This window comes from Hemitrygon akajei, chromosome 11 (assembly GCF_048418815.1).
Source record: "Hemitrygon akajei chromosome 11, sHemAka1.3, whole genome shotgun sequence".
NCBI classification, from domain to species: domain Eukaryota; kingdom Metazoa; phylum Chordata; class Chondrichthyes; order Myliobatiformes; family Dasyatidae; genus Hemitrygon; species Hemitrygon akajei.
In genome coordinates, this window is record NC_133134.1 from 26,269,869 (window position 1) to 26,292,294 (window position 22,426).

A 22,426-nucleotide genomic window follows, 5' to 3' on the forward strand; every position below is an offset into this window, starting at 1 on the left:
TCCACAGGCAAGGTTTGAAATATCCCCCAAATGGTGGTATAGAGAGTGCAGCACACCACAGCTGCCATGAATACAGCAGGGCTCTGGTATCATTAATATTTCAGGCACATGGAGGAATACAAATGAAAACAGTGAATTTTGTGTATTCCATTCTACAATTTTCTATTACATTTCACATGTTCTTGAACCGAATCAAACAGGCAACAAAACACTGCATTGGATGAAATAACTTGCAGGAAATATTGTAATTATCTGAGTTCAAAAGATGACTTTAGGTCTGTGCTCCACATAGCTGAACACAGGAAAAGAAATGGGGTACAGTTTTATAAAGAACTTTGATGATCAAAACTTTATTACCCAAACTACGAAGTAGAGGGAATCAATCAGATTCACTATCATCCCAGCTGATAAAAGCTATTGCTGCTCGGAGCCTTATCTATCCCATGATATATGAGAGTTTGGTATTGCTCAACCTTAGTCCATAACCTGAGGTGGCTGACTGAAATTTCACTGTCAAGTTACAGCAAGTTTTGAAGCTCAATCACTTGACTGAATTCTTCAAAAGCACTGCAGAGATCTTAATGGCTAACATTGGTGGACTTGCATTTTGTCTTGTAGTGGCAGAAGGTACAGGACTTCATTATGCACCCTCATAACTGGAAGTCCTGAACTTATTGACAGACACTAGCAATGGACTCCACAGAGTCTAGCAGTGGAAACAAGTTTTTCAAGCTACAACAGCAAGGCCATGTTCTTCAAGAACTTCCACATGTTTTTTCCCTTTCTCTCTAATTTCCTTCATGAATGCTCCATACACAAAGTGAACCCTCAGCAATCAAACATACTCCCTTTACCGTATCCATCCCTCGTTTTCTTTTCACAACTTGAAACAAACTCATCTTTCTAGTTCTGTTGCAAGGGTTTTCAACTTGAAACATTTTCTCTTTTCACACATGCTGCCTGACATGCTGAGTGTTTCTCAGCCTTCTTGCTTTTATTTGGAATATTTGTTGTTCAATTCAAGGCAGTACATTCTCCACTGGCAGGACACAAGAACGAACATTATAAATTATATTTCTATTGACATCCATAATGTTGATTGCTCTATAGTCAAAAAAGAATCTGAACATTTTGTTGAAAAAGAACATTTATAATTATTTCCAAGATTAAAAGAACATTAAAAAATTACATTGTAGGTCAAGACTTACGTTTCAAAATCTGACAAGCTTTGATCCTCAGAGGTTTGACTTAAATCACCAGGTACCTATGAATGAAAAAAGAATCATTTTCAACTTTACTGATGTATATGTCACTGAAATGGCCCGTTACGTAGAATCTCAGTGTTTGCTTTCTCATGCAAAAATAAATTGCTTTGAACATGATTGCATTAAAATATAATGGCAAGACATATTTAAGATTTTCTTTTGAATTGCATTACTTGCAAAGATAAAAGTCATTTATCCCTAATATACTAAAAAACAATTTACTGTCGCTGACTCAAATTTAATAGTAACTATAACATCCTCAAATAAGAGTCATTGACCTGATATGTGAACTCTGTTTCTGGTTCCCACAAATGCTGGTAGACATACTGCGTGTTTCAAGCATTTTCTGTTTTTAAGAAAGGTGGCTAAGATAATCCCAATGAAACAATATCAGGTAACCCAAATGGGTTCCAACCACAGAGTCTTTAATGCTGCATCTTACTGATTTCCTGGAGATTTTTAGACCGAAATACTTGTTGTAAGCCCTCTACAGATATTTATTTGACTAGAGAAAATTCATCTATGCTTGAATTAACTTCTGCAACTAATTAAAAGACAGCAGAGAGAGGGGAGGAAGACTGACTTGATTGTTGTTCTTTCTTCAGCTTTACCATTTCTCCAAAATCAAGTTGGCAAACTCAAAGTTGAAGTTGTCATACGCACAGGTGTCATGATGAACTTACATGCAACAACATCACAAGCACATTGCATCATAGCAGAATTGACAAGAATAACATAAATAAAACATTATACACATTTTTTTTTGCCAAAAAAGCAATTAGAATAAAGAGTTGATTTTAATGCAAGGCAATCAAAGTGGTCAAAGTGTTGCTAAACTGCAGTGATAAGGGTTTTGCTAGTTGGTTCAAGACCCAAAGGTTGAAGCTGCAAATACAATACCATAAAACCAAAAGACATAGGAGCAGAATTAGGCCATTTGGCCCATCGAGGCTGCTCTGTCATTTTATCATGATTGATCTATTTTCCCTCTCAGCCTCAGTTTCCTGCCTTCTCCCCGTATCGTTTCATGCCCTGACCAATCAAGAATCTATCAACTGCTGCCTTGAATTTACATGCAGACTCGGCCTCCACAGCTGCCTGTGGCAATGACTTCCACAGACTTGCCACTTTCTGGCTAAAGAAATTCCTCCTCATTTCTGTTCTAAAATGATGCCCCTCTAACCTTGAAACTGGTGGTGTGGGACTTCAGGCTTCTGTATCTCCTGCCCAATGGTAGCTGTAAAAAGATAAATGTCCCAGATGGTGGGGATATATGATAAAGGATGCTGACTTCTTGAGGTTGTACCTCCTGTAGATACTAAAAATGGCAGAGAGCGAAGACGTGGCCTCTTGTGTCTCCATGGAAACACCTGTGTAGATTAGCTGTGTATCCCACTGGGATGGTCAGTTCTCCCTAATGGAGGGCATTCCAACTGTCAAAGTCAAGGAAGCTTGGATATAATCTGGCAATGCCAAGCTAAGAATACCCATGTGCTTTTCCTCATTCCTCATGAAGTCTTTTTCCTCATTTTCCTGAAGTGGTAACTGCCAGCTGCTGCTCTGGCTGCAATCATAATATTCATCAGAATTCTGCCTTTCAGGATTATCAAGATCCAAACAGAGGATAATGGATACAATCGGTTAACAGTTTGGTGTCGGTGCAAGGTGCCATTGGATGGAGTGCACAGGGTGTTACTATAATGGAATAAGCATGCTTATGAACGGAGTGTACAGAATCCAGATTACTGAAATCTATCATGACATGAGAAAATAAACAGTACACAAGTCAGTACTAAGATTTTTAAACATTGAGAATCATAAGACAAGCACTTGTAGATTAGATTCTGCAACCTGAGTAAGACCGGAGATGAACTGGAAAATCTATGAAACTACCGTACAACATCTTAAAGAAGAAAATGAATTAGAATTGTCCTGAGGATGGTGGGGGGGCGGGGGGGGTGGTTGCAGTGGTTAGCAGGATTAACATCCAATAGTCCACATTATTTTCTAACCTGGCATCAACATGCTGATCGCAATGGAGTTTTACTATATTGAGAAGTTCCTTCCTAACAAGAACTATATTTCATTAAATGCCTCCAAACAAAACAGGAAATAATTAATGAATAAATGAACATACTGTAAGTGGGCATTAATAATCTTTGAATTGTTCCATCTGCAATGCTTAATCACACATTATCAGAATTGCTGTGAACAGAGCTACAGGAGCCCTGTTAATTTCAATGAAATACTGTTTTTAACAGGTATTCTGTGAGATAAAATAAAATGGGCAGCATTCAGAAATACAATCATTAATGAATAAATCCTACTTGATATCCCACTAAATTATTTGAAAAGTGCAATGAGATTTTAAGACACTAAAATTATAAAATTGCAAGATACCACTTTCATAAATGCACTTAAGATGTTCAAGTCAAAACATATCCTGTTTCTATCCTTTCTCCTTGTATCCAACTACAATTTTGTCAAATTGGTTTCTCTCAATTTTAATCAAATGTGGGATCAACAACAGAGTAATAGCTATTCCAGAAAGGTGATAAATTTATATACTTCAATATTAATGGTAACTGTTCGAGTAATAATGACACTGATACCCTGCATTCTCAGAAATTAGGCCAAATAATTCCAGGCAGGTCCCTGTGGCTGACTAACCCCATTATCCTACATCTTCTCACAGATTGAAACAAGTGCTACTTTAGAACTACTGCTTCCAGTTAAACAGATGCACATGAATAAACAGAAATGCACATCAGAACTCGCTGATTCTAGCAGTAACAATGATGGATTCCTGCCAGAAGAGAACCTATTCAAATATTTCCTGGGGCATGATGTATCATATGGTCTGACTGAGCAAAACCGCTGAGATTTGTTTAGCAGCTCTAGCCATCAGCTATTCTGAAATTTGCAGAAGAATGAACGTAAAATAGATTTAAATGTAGCTAAATATGCCTCGGTTGTATTTAAATCTACCTAAGTGTGCCCCTTATGTATTTAAATCCTCCTAAATAGGGATAAAACTATTGTAAAAGCTTTGACTTTTCATAAAATGAAGTAACAGTGCCTGCCCTCTGACTGCATGCCAATCAAAATGAAATTTTCACAAAGCTTCTAAAAGAGTAACCTCTTTGCACTCTCTGCATACAGTCCAATAAGTAACACAGTCATTTGGCTTGAGTTAAAAGTACTTGAACAGGATGTCAGAAATGATTCACAGTTAATTGTGCTCGACTTTGCCAGTGTTTTGACTGGATAAGATTGTGCTTGCTTTAAATAACTTTCACAATTCAACCTTCTTGAAGCAAAACTGGTTCTTGACAGATTTACCTTCCCTTCACACAATAACCCTCTCCAATTACGTGGAATAATTTGATTTCACTTTGGGGTTACAAACATTATCATACAGTATTGAATGTAGAACCTCAAATTTAACTGGGGAAATACAAATTTATGCTGTCACTATGAGAATGAATCAGCCTCTAAATATAACTGGTCTTTGAAGTGATAACAGTGTTCAAAGTTTTAAAATTACAACTAACTTACTGACAATCTTTGTGTTTTAAGGATTCTGCCCTCTAAAGTTAGAAACTTAAATTAGTGATTAACTCCTCACAGCATTTGCAATGCTTATACCTGTAAAAACAAATAGAAAAGTGATAGAAAAGTTTGAGGACTCAATAAAATTTGTGTATATACTAATAAAATTAAAGAGGGTTTCATAGCATAGTGGGCAATAAAATTATTTTGGTGTGTATTTTACTTACAGTGGTATGCAGAAGTCTGGGCATCCCTGGTCAAAATTTCTGTTACTGTGAATAGCTAAGCGAGTAAAAAATGAACTGATTTCCAAAAGGTGTAAAGTTAAAGATGACATATTTCTTTAATATTTTAATCGAGGTTATTTTTTTATTTCCATCTTTTACAGTTTCAAAATAACAAAAAAGGAAAAGGGCCCGAAGCAAAAGTTTGGGCACCCTGCATGATCAGTACTTAGTAACACCCCCTTTGGCAAGGATCACAGCTTGTAAATGCTTTTTGTAGCCAGCTAAGAGTCTTTCAATTCTTGTTTGGGGGATATTGGCCCATTCTTCCTTGCAAAAGGCTTCTAGTTCTGTGAGACTCTTGGGCCATTTTGAATGCATTGCTCTTTTGAGGTCTATCCACAGATTTTCGATGATGTTTAGGTTGAGGGACTGTGAGGGCCATGGCAAAATCTTCAGCTTGTGCTCTTGAGGATTTTGAGGTGTGTTTAGGATCATTATCCTGTTGTCGAAGCCATCCTCTTTTCATCTTCAGCTTTTCACAGATGGTGTGATGTTTGCTTCCAGAATTTGCTGGTATTTCATTGAATTCATTCTTCCCTCTACCAATGAAATGTTCCTTGTGCCACTGGCTGCAAAACAAGCCCAAAGCATGATCAATCCACCCCAGTGCTTAACAGTTGGAGATGTGTTCTTTTCATGAAATTCTGCACCCTTTTTTCTCCAAACATACCTTTGCTCATTGCAGCCAAAAAGTTCTATTTTAACTTCATCAGTCCACAGGACTTGTTTCCAAAATGCATCAGGCTTGTTTAGATGTTCCTTTGCAAACTTCTGACGCCAAATTTTGTGATGAGGACACAGGAACGGCTTTCTTCTGATGACTCTTCCGTGAAGGTCACATTTGTGTAGGTGTTGCTGCACAGTAGAACAGTGCACCGCCACACCAGAGCCTGCTAAATCTTCCCAAAGGTCTTTTGCAGTCAAACGGGGGTTTTGATTTGCCTTTCTAGCAATCCTACCGGCAGTTCTCTCAGAAAGTTTTCTTGGTCTTCCAGACCTCAACTTGAACACCACCATTCCTGTTAACTGCCATTTCTTAATTACACTACGAACTGAGGAAACGGCTACCTCGAAATCCTTTGCTACCTTCTTATAGCCTTCTATTTTGTGGGCATCATTTATTTTAATTTTCAGAGTGCTGGGCAGCTGCTTAGAGGAGCCCATGGCTGCTGATTGTTGGGACAAGGTTTGAGGAGTCAAGGTATTTATAAAGCTTTGAAATTTGCATCACCTGGCCTTTCCTAACGATGACTGTGAACAAGCCATAGCCCTAACAAGCTAATTAAGGTCTGAGACCTTGGTAAAAGTTATCTGAGAGCTCAAATCTCTTGGGGTGTCCAAACTTTTGCATGGTGCACTTTTCCTTTTTCTCACTCTAAAATTGTACAAAACAAAAATAATACACTAATCTTGCTTAAAATGTTGAGAAGAATGTTCCATCTTGAGAACCATAGAACACTACAGCACAGTACAGGCCCTTCAGCCCTCCATGTTATGCTGACCCATATAATCCTTTAAAAAAAAAGTACTAAACCCACACTACCCCATAACCCTCCATTTTTCTTTCATCCATGTGCCTGTCCAAGAGGTTCTTAAATAACCCTAATGTTTTACCCTCCACCACCATCCCTGGCAAGTCATTCCAGGCACTCGCAACCCTCTGTGTAAAAAAACTTATCCCTGATGTCTCCATTAAACTTCCCTCCCTTAATTCTGTACATATGCCCTCTGGTGTTTGCTGTTTGTGCCCTGGGAAACAGGTACTGACTATCCATCCTATCTATGCCTCTCATAATCTTGTAGACCTCTATCAAGTCCCTCTCATTCTTCTACGCTCCAAAGAGAAAAGTCCCAGCTCTGCTAACCTTGCTTCATATGACTTGTTCTCCAAACCAGGCAACATCCTGGTAAATCTCCTCTGCACCTTCTCCATAGCTTCCACATCCTTCCTATAATGAGGTGACCAGAATTGAACACAATAATCTAAGTGTGGTCTCACCAGAGATTTGTAGAGTTGCAACATGACCTCTCTACTCCTGAACTCAATCCCCCTGTTAATGAAGCCTAGCATCCCATAGGCCTTCTTAACTACCCTATCAACCTGTGCAGCGACCTTGAGGGATGGATGGATTTGAACCCCAAGGTCCCTTTGTTCATCCACACTCTTAAGGAACTGACGATTAATCCTGTACTCAGTCTTCTGGTTTGTCCTTCCAAAATGCATCACCTCACACTTGTCTGGATTGAACTCCATCTGCCATTTTTCTGCCCAACTGTGCAGCCTGTCTATATCCTCTTGTAACCTTCGACCACCCATAGCTCCATCCACAACTCCTCCAATCTTCGTGTCATCCGCAAACTTACTCACCCATCCTTCCACCTCTACATCCAGGTCATTTATAAAAATCAAAATAGCAGGGGTCCCAGGACAGATCCCTGCAGCACTCCACTAGTCACCGACCTCCAGGCAGAATACTTTCCTTCCACAACTACCCTCTGCTTTCTTCCTTTATGCCAATTTTTTATCCAAACAGCCAAGTTTCCACTTATCCCATGCCTCATGACTTTCTGGATGAGTCACTCATGAGGGACCTTTGTCAAATGCTTTGCTAAAGTCCATGTAGACCACATCCACTGCCCTACCCTCATCAATTTCTTTTGTTACCTCTTCAAAAAAACTCAATCAGGCTCGTGAGGCATGATCTTCCCTTCACAAAACCATGTTGACTATCCATGAGTAGACTGTACTTCTCCAAATGCTCACAGGTCCTATCCTTAAGAATCCTTTCCAGTAGTTTGCATACCACTGACGTAAGACTCCCTGGTCTATAGTTCCCAGGTTTCTCCCTATTACCTTTTTTAAACAAGGGAACTACATTTGCCATTTGCCATCCAGCACTTCCCCTGCAGCCAAAGAGGATTCAAAGATCATGGCTAATGCTCCTGCGATCTCTTCTCTCAATTCCCACAACAACCTTGGGTGTATCATATCCAGCCCTGGGGATTTATCAATCTTAATGTTTTTAAGAAGATCCAGCACTTCTTCTTCCCTAATCTCCACACTGTCCAGCACACAGGCCCGCTCTACTTTGACCTCATCCTGATCAAGATCCTTTTCACTTGTGAATACTGAAGCAAAGTATTCATTTAGGACCTCCCCAACCTCCTTCACTTCCAGGCATGTTACCCTCTTTATCCTTTAGCGGTCCCACCTTCGTTCTCGTCATCCTCCTATTATTCACATACGCATAGAATGCCTTGGGGTTCTCCTTAATGCTACATGCCAAGGCCTTCTCATGCCCCCTTCGAGCTCTCCTAAGTCCTTTCTTTAGCTCCTTCCTGGCTACCCTATATTTCTCGTAAGCCCCTCCTACTTCCTGCTTCTTATATCTAACATATGCTTCCTTTTTCCTCTTGACGAGTTGCTTCACATGTTTCATCAGCCACGGTTCCCTTTTCCTACCATTTTTTCCTTGCCTCAGTGGAACAAACCTATCCTGAACCCAGCTCAAGTGGTCCCTAAACTTCTCCCACATTACTTCTGTGCTTTCCCCTTTGAACATCTGTTTCCAATTTACTTTCGCTAGTTCCTGCCTCATCCCTTCAAAGTTAGCCCTTCCCCAGTTAGGCACTTCACCATTTCGTCTGATTTTATCCCTTTCCATAGCTATGCTGAAGCTAAGCGAGTTGTGGTAACTCTCACCAAAATGCTCCCCAACCAAAAGGTCTGTCACCTGACCAGGTTCATTACCCAGAACTAGATCCAGTATGGCCTCTGCTCGCGTCAGCCGGTCCTGATGGACATGCTCCACCTATCATCTGCCTCTCTGTTCATTGCTCAGTGTGTATCAGTGTGTCAGGAATCCTTCTTGAACACACCTGACAAATTCATCCCCATCTATCCCCCTTGCACTCAGGAGGTGCCAGTCAATATGAGGAAAGTTGATATCACTCATAACTACTACCCTGTATTTCCTGCTCCATTCTAAAATCTGCCTGCTTATCTGCTCCTCGGTGTCCCGAGGGCTATTTGGGGGCCTATAGACTACTCCCAGCACAGTGAATTATCCCTTCCTATTTCTGACTTCCACCCAGACTGACGCCGTGGACACTCCTTCTGCAGCGTCCTCCCTTTCTATAACCGTGATACTATCCCTGACCAGCAATGCCACTCCACCCCCTTTTCTACCTCCCATCCTATTCTTTTTAAAACACCTGAACCCCGGGACCTGCATCATCCAATCCTGCCCTTCCTCCAACCAAGTTTCAGTAACGGCCACAACATCGTAGTTCCACGTACTAATCCATGCTCTAAGTTCATCTTCCTTGTTCCTAATACTCCTAGCATTGAAATAGATACATAAAAAACCCCTTTAACTGGCTACAATTATGTTCTGTCCCCTGCCTGTCCTTCCTCATCAACTCCGAACTCTTAGCATCATACCCTTGTCCTTCTACCTTAATCCCTGCACTCACATTCTGATTCCCACCCCCCTACCAAACTAGTTTAACCCTCCCCAACAGCTCTATCAAACCTGCCCACCAGAATATTGGTCCCCCTGGGATTCAAGTGCAACCCGTCCTTTTTGTACAGGTCACACCCACCCCAAAAGAGGTCCCAATGGTCCAGAAATCTGAATCCCTGCCGTCTGCTCCAATCCCTCAGCCACACATTTATCCTCCACCTTTAACTTTATGACTTTTGGAGATCAGTTCATCTTCTACTCACTTAACTATTCACAGTAACAGAAATTTTGACCGGGGTGCCCAAACGTTTGCATGCCATTGTACATTCTTCATTAGTAAGAAAAGTTCTGTATAATTTAGGACACATTGAGAAATAATTCATCCTTAATTTGTAACTTAACTCCCTGTCAGTATCTCAAGTTGAACTTTGTCTTTTTGTGTGTTTCCCCCCCAGCTGTCAGTCTGTGGTTTTGTTTTACCATGTGCTCCTGTCCCGGCTCCTGCTTGACTCCGGCCCCTGTATTACTGAGCACTCTGTCTCTCACCTGTTTCTCATTATTACCTGTTTTGCTGCCACCTGTGTTTCCTTGTGCTCCACCTAGCACCTGCCTCTCTGTTTATTGCTCAGTGTATTTCAGTCCTATGTTTTCACCAGATTGTGCCAGCGAATTCTCCTGAGCTTTTCCAGCATTCATAGCTGCACTCTGTCTGTTTCCTGATTCTAATTTTTGGATTTCTCTGGATGTTTTGATCTCTGCCTGAACTTTGACGCTGACTTTGTTTGCACCTAGGGATTTGTTACTTAATTAATATCACTTGTGCGCACAGTACTAGGTGTGTGATTGGATCCCTGCTCCAGCGTCCTGACACTCTCCCGTGGATGGTCCCAAGCCTGGCTTCAAAAGGAGGAGAGTTGAGCATGAGACTAGCACAGTTCAAAGTTCAAATTATTTATTATTGAAGTATATAATATTATCATTATACAACCTTGAGGGTTGTCTCCTTACAGGGAGCCACAAAAGAAAGAAACTTCAGAAGAACCCTTTTAAAAAAGATCATCAGACAAACAATGTGCCAAGGGGGGGTGGGAAACAAATTGTGCAAACCACATCCCGTTTTAAAAACCCAGAACTAGAGAATTGCCAACAGAAGCTCCAAAGATCTCATCTCTGGGAGAGGAAGGATCTTCAAAGGGGCTATGCCTGGGGACCTGAAAGATTGGCCCAGGATAGAGGACTCTTTTATGAGCTGCTGTCAGTGGGCTAGTAGGGGTGATAGGCTCCAGAAGGTAAGTAAGCAACTTGTAACTTGATTTTTGTATGAAGTTATCATGACTTAGCATGTAACCACTGTTGCAACACAAATGGCAATTTTTATCATTTAATGGTTAAAAATAATTTCTGGCAAAATTTCCGAGTGGTCAAAATCTATATGCTAGTATAACCAGTCAATAACTGAGTCCGAGAGCAGCCATCTGTTTGTTATAGTGAGCTAGATAACAACGTTGGGCAGCATTATCAAGAACAGAGCAATCTTTCCCAAGGAGCTTAAGGCATTCTATGCACATTTCAAACAGAAGTGGAATAGAATGTCTCCACCCACCCTGATAGTCTTCAATGCACCTTGCGCACATCAGATCAGTCTACCAGAGAGCAAACCCGCAGAAAGCGTCAGGCAAGGATGGTGTCCCTGGCTGTGTCCTTGGATTCTGTGCAGATTAAGCTGGCAAGGATATATGCAGGCATTTTAAACCTCTTCTTACCTCAGTCTGACGTTCCCATCAATTTAAGAAGACCACTATCATCTTCATACCAAATTAAATTAAGGTAATGTGCTTTAACCACCATCTGGTAGCTCTGACATTCATCATTATGAAGTGCTTTGAGAAGCTGGTCATGAACTCCAGCCTCCCAGACAACTTTGACCCACTGCAATTCACTTACTGCCAAAATAGGTCCAAGGCGGACACCATCTCCCTGGTCCTATGCATGGAGTATTTGGACAGTAAAGATACCTACATCAGACTATTAACTACAGCACTACTTTCAAAACCATAATTTCAAGCGAAATCATCTTCAAACTTCGAGACTGGGGCTCAACACCTCCCATTGCAACTGAATTCTCAATTAACAGTCCACTATCAGTAAGAATTGATAGCAACACCTCCACTACGATTTTCCTCAACACTAGTACCCCACAAGGTTGTGTTCTCAACTCCCAACTTTACTCCATACACACTCTTAATGGTGTAGAAGTAATTGTTGTGGTGTGTGCTTAGCCCACTGCTCTACTCTCTCTATACCCATGACTGCATGGCTAGGCATAGTTCAAACACCATCTACAAGTTTGCTGATGATACGATCATTGTTGGTAGAACCTCAGATGGAGATGAGAGGGCATACAGGAATGAGATATGCCAGCTAGTGGAGTGGTGCCGCAGCAACAACCTGGCACTCAACATCAGTAAAACGAAAGAGCTGATTGTGGACTTGTGGACTTCCAGAAGGGTAAGTTGAAGGAACACATACCGATTCTCATACAGGGATCAGAAGTGAAGAGAGTCAGCAGTTTCTCGTTCCTGGATGTCAAGATCTCTGAGGATTTAACCTGGTTCCAACATATTGATGCAGTTATAAAGGTGGCAAGACAGCAGCTATACTTTATTAGGAGTTTGAAGAGATTTAGTATGTCAACAAAAACGCTCAAAAAACTTCTATAGACATAAGGTGCAGAGCATTCTGACAGGCTGCTTCACTGTCTGGTATGGGGGGGGGGGGGCGCTACTGAGCAGGACCAAAAAAAGCCGCAGCAGGTTGTAAATTTAGTTGCCTCCATCTTGGGTACAAAGAACCCAGGACACCTTCAAGGAGCACTACTGTGAATACGATCTCACTTTCTAATGTATATTATTTCTGTTTTTACATGATTTTTAATCTATTCAATATACATATACTGTTACTTATTTATTCATTCTGTATTATGTATTGCATTGAACTGCTGCAGGTAAGTTAACAAATTTCACAACACAGTGATAATAAACCTGATTCTGATTCAATAATAAGATAAAATAACTAAAATTACTGGGCCCAGAACATACACACTCTTGCGACTCAAGCAGTCCTTTTTTATACTGCACAAGAAGAACAGCATGGGTCCTGTCACCCACACTGTTCTGAAGTCTGAGCAGAAAAATACTATTTTTATTCAGAACTGGCGTATCAGTTATAGATATTGATTATTGTAAATTGTATATGTTAGAATTCCGTACTCGCAAGATCAAACACCATTCACTATAGAGGTGTTAAAGTCAGTTGAAAGTTCAAGCAGATAGCCAATGATAGTTTAATAATAAGTACTTTATTGATCCTGAGAGGGAAATTCATTTGTTACAGAAGCAATATTTAGAACCACACTTGGCAGTGTGCAGGCTTGACTAATAATAAAATACAGAATAATGTATACAACAATAATTTACCAATGTGCAATAATGTACAGAATAATAGACTATTGTACAATGATGTGTGTTCTCCTGTCACACAGAGATGAACTGTTGTATATGCTTATTGCATTTGGTAGGAAAGATTTTCTGTAGTGATCATCGTGACAGTGGAGCTGAATGAGTCTGTTGAAAAGGTGCTCAGCTGCTTATTCAGTAGGTTATGGAGAGGGTGTGCCAGATTGTCCATAATTGAGAACAGTTTGCTTAATGACCTCTTCTCCACCACTAACTCAAGAGTCCAGGTTGTAGCCAAGGACAGATATGGCCTTGAAGTTATTAAGGACAATAGAGGTGTTAAAGTCAATTGAAAGTTCAAGTGGACAGCCGATGATATTTTGAAGTTATTAAGGGCAATAGAACCTTAGTTGCTGGGTATGTTTCACATCCTTTTGTTATCTCGTCTGTCTCTGGCACCCCCCTATTATGTAAAGAGATGTTATGTTTTAGGAAGACCTTTCTGGAAAAGTCTCACTGCTGAGGCCTCACACGTTTGACTTGAGCACACTTTCTCCGCTGTAGGAAGCAGTGATATCTCTGGCAGTCTGACTACAAAGGCCTCGCTTGACTATAACTGCCCCAGGCTATCCTTGCCTTACCACAACTTCCACAATGGCTTAGCCAGATTCTGCTTAAGCCCATCTACAAGTTTAAAGATGACACTACTGTAGTGGGATGGATCTCAAACAACAATGAACTGGAGTACAGGAAGAAACAAGAGAGTCCAGTGGCATAATGTCAAGACAACAACCTCTCCCTTCATGTCAGCAAAATTAGAGCTGGTCATTGACTTCAGGAAGTGGGTGTACATGTTCTCATTTAAAGACACCGAGGTCAAGAAGGTTCAGAGTTTCAAGTTCCTAGCAGTGAAAAACACCAATGCCCTGCCCTGATCCAACCTCATTGCTGCCAAGGTCAAGGAAGTGCACCATGCCGCTACTTCCTCAGGAAGTGAAAGAAACTCGGCATGTCCCCATTGATCTTCACCAATTTATACAAATGCACTATAGAAAGCATTGTATTCGGATAAATCACAGCTTGGTATGGCAACCGTTCTGCCTGAGATGCAAGAAACTGCAGAGATTTGTGGATATAGCTCAGCCCTATTATAGTATAAGACTATTGAACAGTTCTCTTGTACAATCAGGTGGACTCTTGATCTTAAATGCATTGTTCATGACCTTGCACCTTACTGTCTTCTTGCTCTGTAACTGTAACACATTATTCTGCAATCTGTCATTGTTTTTCCCTTGTACTACCTTAACGTACTGATGTGATGAAATGACCTGTATGCAAAACAAAGGTTTTCACAGTATCTCAGTGCATGTGTCAATAATAAATTTACTAACTAACTTCTGGCTTCCATTCCCTTCCTTTCCAGTCATAATGAAGCGTTTCTACCCAAAATGTTGCCGATTTAATTCCCTGCATAGATGCTGCCGGACCTGCTGTGCTGCTTCAGCATTATGTGGGTGTTGCTCAAGATTCCCAGCACCTGCAGAATCTTGTTTTTATAATTTACCAACTTGGTTGTTTAACTGCACAAGCCCTCCATACTAAATAAAAGAAGGTTTCAGAAATTAGATGATCCTATATATCAACATGAAATATAATGTCCTGCCCTGTTGGAATTTATGTAAAGATCAAAATTAACCCAACATTAGTGAGCAATCATGATTCACCACTAGATATCTTTGTTAGCACAGTATGCACTTAAGATGTTTTATCTGATCACTCTGTTTGTTAATTATAGTCTTTGACAAGGAAAATAAAAAAGCAGAATACTGTATAATGAGATTCTATTATGTCTACCTATACTTATGTATTCCGGTCATCTCCACATTTTCAGCCTTTTGTATTCTAAACGTTAAATCCATGTGTAGCGACGGCCAGCTGTTTCCTTAATGCACAAATACATCAATTTGGTCAAGAGCACATTTTCCACTTTTATTTAAAAATGAATCAAACTTCTTGGCATGTAAAATGAGTTCATAGAAAGTGCTCTTCCAACTCATTGTAGTACTCTTAGGAACAAAGGATTTATAAATTTTAATCTGATGCTTTGGTATGAGATAAACATATTCATGATCGCCCTACAGAAATCTGAATCACAAGACTATTTTTCATTATATATGGTTTGAGCGGTAGAGCTTTACTTACCAGTTCAATTCAGCATAGTATTCAGTTCCTATTAAGCTCAATGCTGGATTTGTGTATCAGTGTCAAGGTTTACAATTAATTCACATCCCTGCAAGCTCTAGAAACAGTGGCTCATTGCCTGCTCAAGTGCCTGAAATCCTTGATAGCGCACCTAATACTTATGTCAGGCAGGGCGTTCTGCACTGAAGAACTGGCAATACATTTCCAAGTTTGATGGAGCTTGGCTTAGATGGGAATTAGAAGATTGTGTGTCCTACCTGAACTTGTTATTCTCGGTGCAGAGTTGTACATTTGAAGGTGCTGCCAATAAATCAATTGTGTGCTGGGGCAATGTGCAGCCATGAAGTTATCAAACATGTGTGAAAATCAAATGGTCTTTGTGGGTGCAACATCAGAAATGGTTACCTTAAAAGTGTTAACACACTGTTTGTGAAAAAAAAAAGCATAGCTTTTGTGTGATTTTTCTGAATGGCCTAGGCCGCCATACATAAGTTTTAATGGTTAAGTCTTTTCTTTCTTTCTTTTTTAAAAATTATTATTTATTTATTAAATTTTAGAAATTACAAATAATAAATGTGATGATAAAATAGTAAGAAAAATAATATTAACCCTCCCCCCTCCCCTTAACCCTCCCCCCCTTAACCCTTATCTAAAGAAAGAAAAAATGGAAAGAGAAAGATTGCCTGGATATCGGAGGATCCCCACATGCTCCATGAAGTTCAAAATAATTTTGATATTTATTTTTACTTTCCCCAATTACTTTATAATTTTATCTTCAAAGGACCTATGTATTTAATCCTATCTTTTGTAAGTATGGGAACCAAATTTTCAAAAATATACCATATTCATTTCTTAGATTATACGTAATTTTTTCAAGTGGAAGACAACTATGTATTTCATTATTCCAACGATCCATAGTTAAATATAAATCAGATTTCCAAGTAACTGCGATAACTTTTTTGCTACTGCCAATGCAATTTTTATAAATGTTTTCTGATACTTATTCAATTTAAGTTTTGGTATTGTCCCTTCAATGTCTCCTAATAAAAATAATAGTGGACTATGTGGGAGTTGTACTCCAGTAATTTGTTCCAATAAAAGTCTTAAATTTATCCAAAATGGTTGAATTTTAAAACAAGACCAAGTAGAATGTAAAAAAGTACCAATTTCTTGATTACATCGAAAACATTGGTCAGACATATTTGAATTTAATCTATTTATTTTCTGTGGTATTATATATAATTGATGTAAAAATTATATTGTATTAATCTAAGTCAAACATTTATTGTATTTCTCATACTATCAGAACATAATCTTGACCAATTTTTTCCATCAATTTTAACATTCAAATCAGATTCCCAATTTTGTCTTGATTTATGAATTCCTAATTTAATTGTCTGTTTTTGAATCAAATTATACATACAAGATGTAAATTTTTTAATTTTTCCTTTCTGAATTAATATTTCTGTTTCACTAGGTCAAACAATGTTGACACCAAAGTCTTTTCTTTCTTAAATCCACAAACATTTAATTATTTAATATTATTTTTCTTTCCTCAGTTAAAGGAAATGGTTTGTGGCATTGAGTTTATGCTATTCTCGGGAACTATGATGTATGATGAATCTTGTAGTCACCAAGCCACTAACATCACCTGCACATGCACACAGCGGAGACTTTTATTGTTATTTTCCACAATGTTACAGGATTCCTGGAAACTACACTTGGCCAGTTATCATCTTGATACCAAAATCGGTGAGTCACAACTCATGTCTAAAATTCAGCCCTTCTGTCCATTTTTTAAATCAAGAATACAATGTTTTGGAGACAAATGATAAAGCCATCATCCAAACTGAGTGTATACTTTGAGGACGACTACATGCCCCCTAATAAGACCTTCCATTACACAGTTTATGACTGAACAGACCTATGGGCCTGGTGGAATAAGTTTGGCCTGCTTTCTATATTACAGCCAGGATGGAATGCTAGATGAAGTACTAAGATTCTGGAGCACAAATCTTTACTTTAGATCCAATATAATGTTTCTTCTGACCATTTATTGTCTCCAATATAGTCTGCCTTTTCACTTGGAGTGAATCAAATTGGCTGGCTTCTATGATGCAGGAACCCTCAGCAGTTGGTCAAGAAGGATCATCTGCTTGGCTCTCCTTAGTGAAGATGCTTGCAATACTTCATTGATACAGAGCTGATATTGCTGTGGAATCTAGGATCAGAAGCCACAATTTCAAAATAAGAGGTCAGCTATTTAGGACAGAGACAAGAAAGAATCTCGACATTCACAGAGAAGCGAATCTTCTGAAATGTCAAACCATAGAAGCGAAGTAGATTCCAATACAAGCGTAAACAAATTTTTAGATTAAGGAAATCAAGGCATATAAGGTTATACAGGAAACTGTCATGATGGTATATGATTTTCAAAGTGATCTAAATAGCAGAATGACAGTTCAAAGTAAGTTTATAATCAAAGTACATATATGTTACCATATAGAACCCTGAGATTCATTTTTCTTGTGGGTGTATCTCAATAAATCCATAATAATATAATAACCATAATAGAATCAATGAAAGACCACTTGGGCACTGTTCAACTACAAAAAGAAATAATAATAATAATAAATAAGTAATAAATATCAAGAACACGAGATGAGGAGTCCTTGACAGTAAGTCCAAAGGTTATGGGAACATTTCAATGATGGGGCAAGTGAAGTTGAGTGAGGGTATCCTTCTGGTTCAAGGGCCAGATGGTTGAGGAATAATAACTGTTCCTGAATTTGGTGATGCAGGTCCTGAGGCTCCTGTACCTTCTTCCTGACGGCAGCAGCGAGGAGAGAGTAGTGAGGGTTCCTGATGATGGATGCTGCTTTCCTGTGACAACACTCCATGTAGATGGTTTCAGTGGTCTGAAGGGCTTTAGCTTGAATGAACTGGGCCATATCCACACTTTAGTAGGATTTCCTGTTCAAGGGCATTAATGTTTCCATACCAGGCTGTGATGTAGCAAGTCAAGATACACTCCCCTGCGCATTTATAGAAGTTTGTCAAAATTTCAAATGTCATGCCGAATCTTCACAAGCTCCTAAGGAAGTAGAGGTGCTGTCATGCTTTTTTCATAATTGCAGTTACGTGCTGAGTCCAGGACAGGTCCTCCAGAATGATAACACCAAGTTGCTGACACTTTCTACTTCTGATCCCCTGATGAGGACTGGCTTCTGGTTTCCTCCTCCTGAAGTCAATAATTAGCTCCTTAGTCTTGCTGACAATGAGTGAGAGGTTGTTGTTATAGAATCCCTCAGCCAGATTCTCCTATATGCTGATTTGTCACTATGTTTGATTCAGCCAATGACAGTGGTGACATCAGCAAACTTAAATATGGCATTGGAGCTGTACTAAGTGTAAAGCAAGTAGAGCAGGGGCCAAGCCAACAGCCTTGTGGTGCCGTGTGCTGATGAAAGGGCTAAATGGCCTAGTCCCAGAACTATTATGATTTTTTTTTACATTACATGTTTGTGTTGCACTCTATCACCAGTAAGCAATGAGATGTTAACGTAGATTCCTCCCACCTTAGCTATTGAATGGTCACCAATATTCACAAAAGCTTATTAACAGAACTCTGGAACTTTGATCTTACTGATAGTGAGACATTACACAAAAGAAAAAAAGTGAGTGCCTGTCGTATGCTGTTGTTCTAAAAGACAGCAGACATAGTTCACATAGCTGCAGTTTGTGATTTCAAAACCAATCACTGTTTGCTTCAATACATTCAATAGGAGTTATTTGAAGTCTGGATCTTGCTTTTATCAATGATCTGATTGCAATGACAATTAGCTTGTAATCAGTATTAGGTTGCCAGGGTGAACTATTTAGTTAAAGTAGGTCATCTGAACAAAATTTGAAGCAAATTGATCTACAGTTTGTTGCTTTTGCTGTTCACTTTGTACCTACTTGTGCTGTTGCTTCAAAGAGTCGACACGCCAACGTTGGATATGTCTAATGTCAGAATTGGTCCTCTTTCATCCTACTCACTGAACTAGGGTTGGTCCCTTGCCTTGAAGACTGTATTAATACCAGACCACATGGTTACTGATTGTGTTAGAATCACAAAGATAAATATATGCCCTCTTGTGAGTACCTATGTATGTTTAACTTCTACGTCTTGGAAGAACAGTGATGTTTCTTTCACAACATGACAGAAAATGTCCTCAGTGGGAGAGCAAAAAAAACATTTCTCTCCATAGCTGTTTAAGTGGAGGTAGTGTGATGGGAGAGAAGGGGGTCACTTTTGTCAGCCACATTATAAAAGTATCTTGATCAGTATACTAGAAAGGAGAAGGTCTGTCTTACTCCTCTCAAGTTTCAATGCCTGCCAGTGACAATTATCTCTGTCCTTAGGATTCAGAATTAGAAACAGAATCAGATTCAATATTGTGAAATTTGGTGTTTTGCAGCAGCAGTACAGTGCAATACATACAAAAAATACTATAAATTACAATAAAAAGTGAGTTCTGGTTAACTAGGACAAATTGGGATCAGGGCACTTTGGCCCAATTAAGCAGCTGCCCCAATCAGCCAAAGTTTCATAGAAATAATTATAAAGGTTTAAAAAAATACAAACTACCATTTAAGTGGGTAACAAACTATGTATTTAAATGAAATACAGAACAAATTATAACATTACTAAAACTACTACAGTACTATAAAACTGTGTATTAGCCCCTAATAGTTATTGACAGAGGAATTAATGTAGAGTACACTGCCGTGTTCTTTTGACTGGCTGTAAATGAATAAAGTCAGCACAGATATCAGTTTCAGATGGCGTTGGTGAAGCCCATCGACTACTTAATGGCAGCAAACAAAACAAAGAATCCAACTAATCAGAATCAGAATCAGACTTTAATCACCAAGTACCTATGCACATACAAGGAATTTACTTCCGGCAGATGTTGTCTCTCTGCTCATAACAATAATAATGATAAATATAAATGAAAATATAGATTATACATACAGGTAGTGCAATCCAAGTAATAGTTAGCCGACAGTTAACCGGCAGTTAACTGTTCAGCAAAGTGACCGCAGTAGGGAAAAAACTTCTCCAGTGCCTATTAGTCTTAGTCTGGAGGGATCTGAAGCACCTACCAGGCGGAAGCAGATCAAACAGTCCGTGCACAGGATGGGAGGAGTCCTTTATGATGTTCCCCGCCCTCTTCTTCAACCTGGAAGAGTACAGGTCCACAATAGAGGGCAGGGAGGCTCCAATAATGCGCTCGGCAGTCCTCACTGTGCGCTGTAGTCTGGTTCTATCCTGCTTGGTGGCGGCTCCAAACCACACAATGATGGAGGTGCACAGGACAGACTCAATGACTGCAGTGTAGAACTGCATTATTAATACATTATTAATAACACTTCTCCTGGTAAAACTTATGGTAACTGATCACTATAAACAATGGAAAGGTGGGCAGAGGCAAGAAAGAGTCAAGGGTGGAAGCGAGTGGGTGCGAGGCTTTGTCGAGGCAGATTTGAGGTGGAGGGAGGTAAGGCAAACTTGGGGAAAGTGGAGGCAAGGCAGAGTCAAGGCCCATACACTTAAACCAAGAACAAGGAAAGGCCTGAAGTTTGATTGATCTGAGTGGCAGACTGATTTGGAAATGGGAATGGGTCAAAACATGGCCGCAGGGTCCAAGCCCAGAGAGTATCAAAGTGACAGGGCCCAGGTCTTAAAGCAAGAAACGACTCGCTGTTTGGATGATTAAAATGCAGCACAGGATTGCAAAGGCTTTGACCAAAGGTGAGGATTGGGCCAGTTCTGCTCACTGTTCCACACCTTTACACAGCTCTGTGATGAACTGAGGCTGTGGCCTTCTCCAGGCTTCATGACTAAGGACTCACTTTCATTCTGAATGCTATTTGCTAGCCTTTATTGTTTTTTCTCTCTCTTTCTCCCTCTCTCTGTTTCTCTCTCTCCCTCTCTCCATTTCTCTCTCTCGCTACATACATACACATATATATATTATATATATATATATATATATATATATGACAGTTTTCAAACACTGCTTTTGATAATTGCATCTGACAAATCTTCATTTTCATTATAACACTCAAGATGATTGTTGACACTTTCAAGTTCTTCATAGTTCCTAACTTGTTGAAGTAATGAAATCATTTCACTTTCAATCCTGGCTGTTTCTCGCATTTCCAAATTGTTCTGAATTGTCTTATTACTTATTTCTCACCAACTATCAGTGACAAAAATTGCTGCTACTTAAACACATGCAACTGGCACCATTTAAAAACTGTTCGTATTAAGCACAGTGTAGTGCCTAATGGCTGCACGACATGCACATGATTGACGCTAGTTAGAAACTGTTTGGCAACAGACTCTTGTCCTAATTAAATGCAGAGTGTTCCAATTAAGTAGCATAATGTCCCAAATAAACAAAGAGAATCGCAGCTAATTTCTTAGTTTGTCTTTGTTCTTTAAGAGGTGTCTCAAATAAGCAGTTGCACTGATTAACCAATGGCCCGATCCATTGTGTATATATATTTTTATAAAATTAAGTAGGTAGTGCAAAGAGAGAGGAAAAATAGTGAGGTAGCCTTCATCAGCTGGTTCATTGTCTGTTTTGAAATCTAATGGTGGAGAGGAAGAGGCTTTTCATAAAATGTCAAGAGTGGGTCTTCAGGCTCCTGTACTTCATCTCTGATGGTAGCAATAAGAAGAGAGCATGTCCTTGGTGATGGGGATCCTTAATGATGGATGTCACTATTGGAGGCATTGCCTTTTGAAGATGTCCTCAATGCTGGGAGGCTAGTGCCCACAATGAGTTGAATGAGTTTGCAACCATCCGCAGCTTTCTTTGATCCTGTGCTGTGGCCCCTCCATATCTCTATTACTTTAAGAATTGACTGATTCAATCTTACGCCATGTTGCCTAACTATATTTAATAATTGGGATCTCAGAGTCCTTGCCCTCCTTGGTGTTTCTTCTGATGGCTATTTAACATCAAAGAATTTTCCTCTTATAGACAAGGCCCTTGGGACTGAGGATTACTTGCTTCCACTCCATTTTTCTGGTGACTGATGACGCAAATGTGGGAACCTCAGACTCTTCTTCAAATTGGTAAGGCGGTGCTTGGTCAGGATGGGTGAGTAGGTAGCTTCTGAGGAGGAATTTATGCAGGATT

The 22,426-nt window shown here is 39.6% G+C and overlaps 1 protein-coding gene across 2 annotated transcripts in view; it reads right to left on the bottom strand.

The window, feature by feature from the left end:
* snx29 (sorting nexin 29) overlaps nt 1-22,426 on the bottom strand; it is a 542,857-nt gene that overhangs the window by 197,713 nt on the left and 322,718 nt on the right. For both annotated transcript variants that reach the window (XM_073060488.1, XM_073060489.1), the window contains exon 17: nt 1,209-1,264. In XM_073060488.1, the coding sequence (XP_072916589.1) occupies nt 1,209-1,264 (56 nt within the window). The remainder of the gene's footprint in view (nt 1-1,208; nt 1,265-22,426) is intronic.